Raw genomic sequence first — 1353 nt, 5'->3', positions numbered from 1 at the left:
CAGTAAAGCTGTGTGGTTGTTACTGCACAGGTGTAATAAAACATTATGCTGGTGGATAGATGACCCCTCACTCATTCTCATCTCATCAGTCCTATGTGAAAATGTTTGGTCAAGCATTTTGTAAATACAGAATTTCAAAATCATAGAAGTAGATGAATGCTTACTTCCATGGACAGTGGACTCCATCTCCCTGTGCCAATTTGCGAGTTACACAGGTTGCTCTTTCCAGACCAGTACAGAGTTTAGTTTGCTTTTCTCTTTTCCTTCCCTGAATCCCAAGAAAGTCACCATCTGTACATCCCGTCCAAACTCATCTCTTCTCTTCTGCTCTTTACTGGCCATTGACACTCAGTAGGGAGTTGTCTCCCTGACACTGAGAGCATTGCCTCTTCCTCCTCCAAAGGAAAAGGTGGTCAAACTTAGCCCTACTCCTCGGGCTTCTTTCTGTTCTCTGTGAAGAGCTGTGCCAAACGACTTCCTGAAGGAAAAGCTTCAGGATTGGAGAAAGCAATATTTAATAAAGAATATAGGAAGGAAGGGCACACACACACACACTCAGAGCACACAAGCACATACATGCACACACACACACAGAGCACATGAGCACATACACACACACAGAGCACACAAGCACATACATGCACATACACACACTCAGAGCACACAAGCACATACATGCACATACACACACTCAGAGCACACAAGCACATACACACACACACAGACAGAGCACACGAGCACACACACCCCCTTGGGATGTGGGGAATAGAAACCCAGGAGGACTTGATTTGTTTATCCTTACTAAATAATAAACATACATGATAATAATTAACATTTTTTAGTACTTAAAATATGCTTGACACTATTCTAGATATGTTTCATTTTTCACAACACTCTTATAAGATAAATACAATTATTAATCCTGTATAATTGATGAGAAAATTGTGGTATCAAGTAGTGTTCAATAACATACTCAAGGTTACACAGGTAGTAAGTGGTAGAACCAGGACTCAACTTGTTTAACTGCAAAATCCTTATTCTGAATACTTTATGACAATAAAATTAAAGGAGATAACAGCAATTCTATTATATACACATATACCCACTGCACAGATCATGCTGTGAGTATTGTAACCCTAGTTAATGAAACACTAGTAGTTATTCATGTTTCCAAAACTATGGAATCTGGCCCTTAGCAGGGCCGGTGTGAGGTCCCTTGATAGTGACGTCCTCAAACTGCTGTTGCATGTATTTTCCACCCTAACCTTTTGGTGATTGATATTCTGTGTCCTGGCTCCCGCAGGGAGTTATGATGGAGAAATTGTTCTGTGGAACAGCAGCACGGAGAACGCT

General features: G+C 40.9%; 1 protein-coding gene across 1 annotated transcript in view; it reads left to right on the top strand.

Moving 5' to 3' along the window:
* WDR49 (WD repeat domain 49) overlaps positions 1-1353 on the top strand; it is a 158817-nt gene that overhangs the window by 96432 nt on the left and 61032 nt on the right. Inside the window, exon 12 of the mRNA XM_023516015.1 lies at positions 1304-1350. Coding sequence (XP_023371783.1) covers positions 1304-1350 — 47 coding nt within the window. The remainder of the gene's footprint in view (positions 1-1303; positions 1351-1353) is intronic.

The sequence above is a fragment of the Otolemur garnettii genome, unplaced genomic scaffold, assembly GCF_000181295.1.
Source record: "Otolemur garnettii isolate 467f Iridium unplaced genomic scaffold, OtoGar3 scaffold00084, whole genome shotgun sequence".
In the NCBI taxonomy this organism is placed as follows: Eukaryota; Metazoa; Chordata; class Mammalia; order Primates; family Galagidae; genus Otolemur; species Otolemur garnettii.
This window is presented reverse-complemented; position numbering and strand designations above follow the sequence as displayed.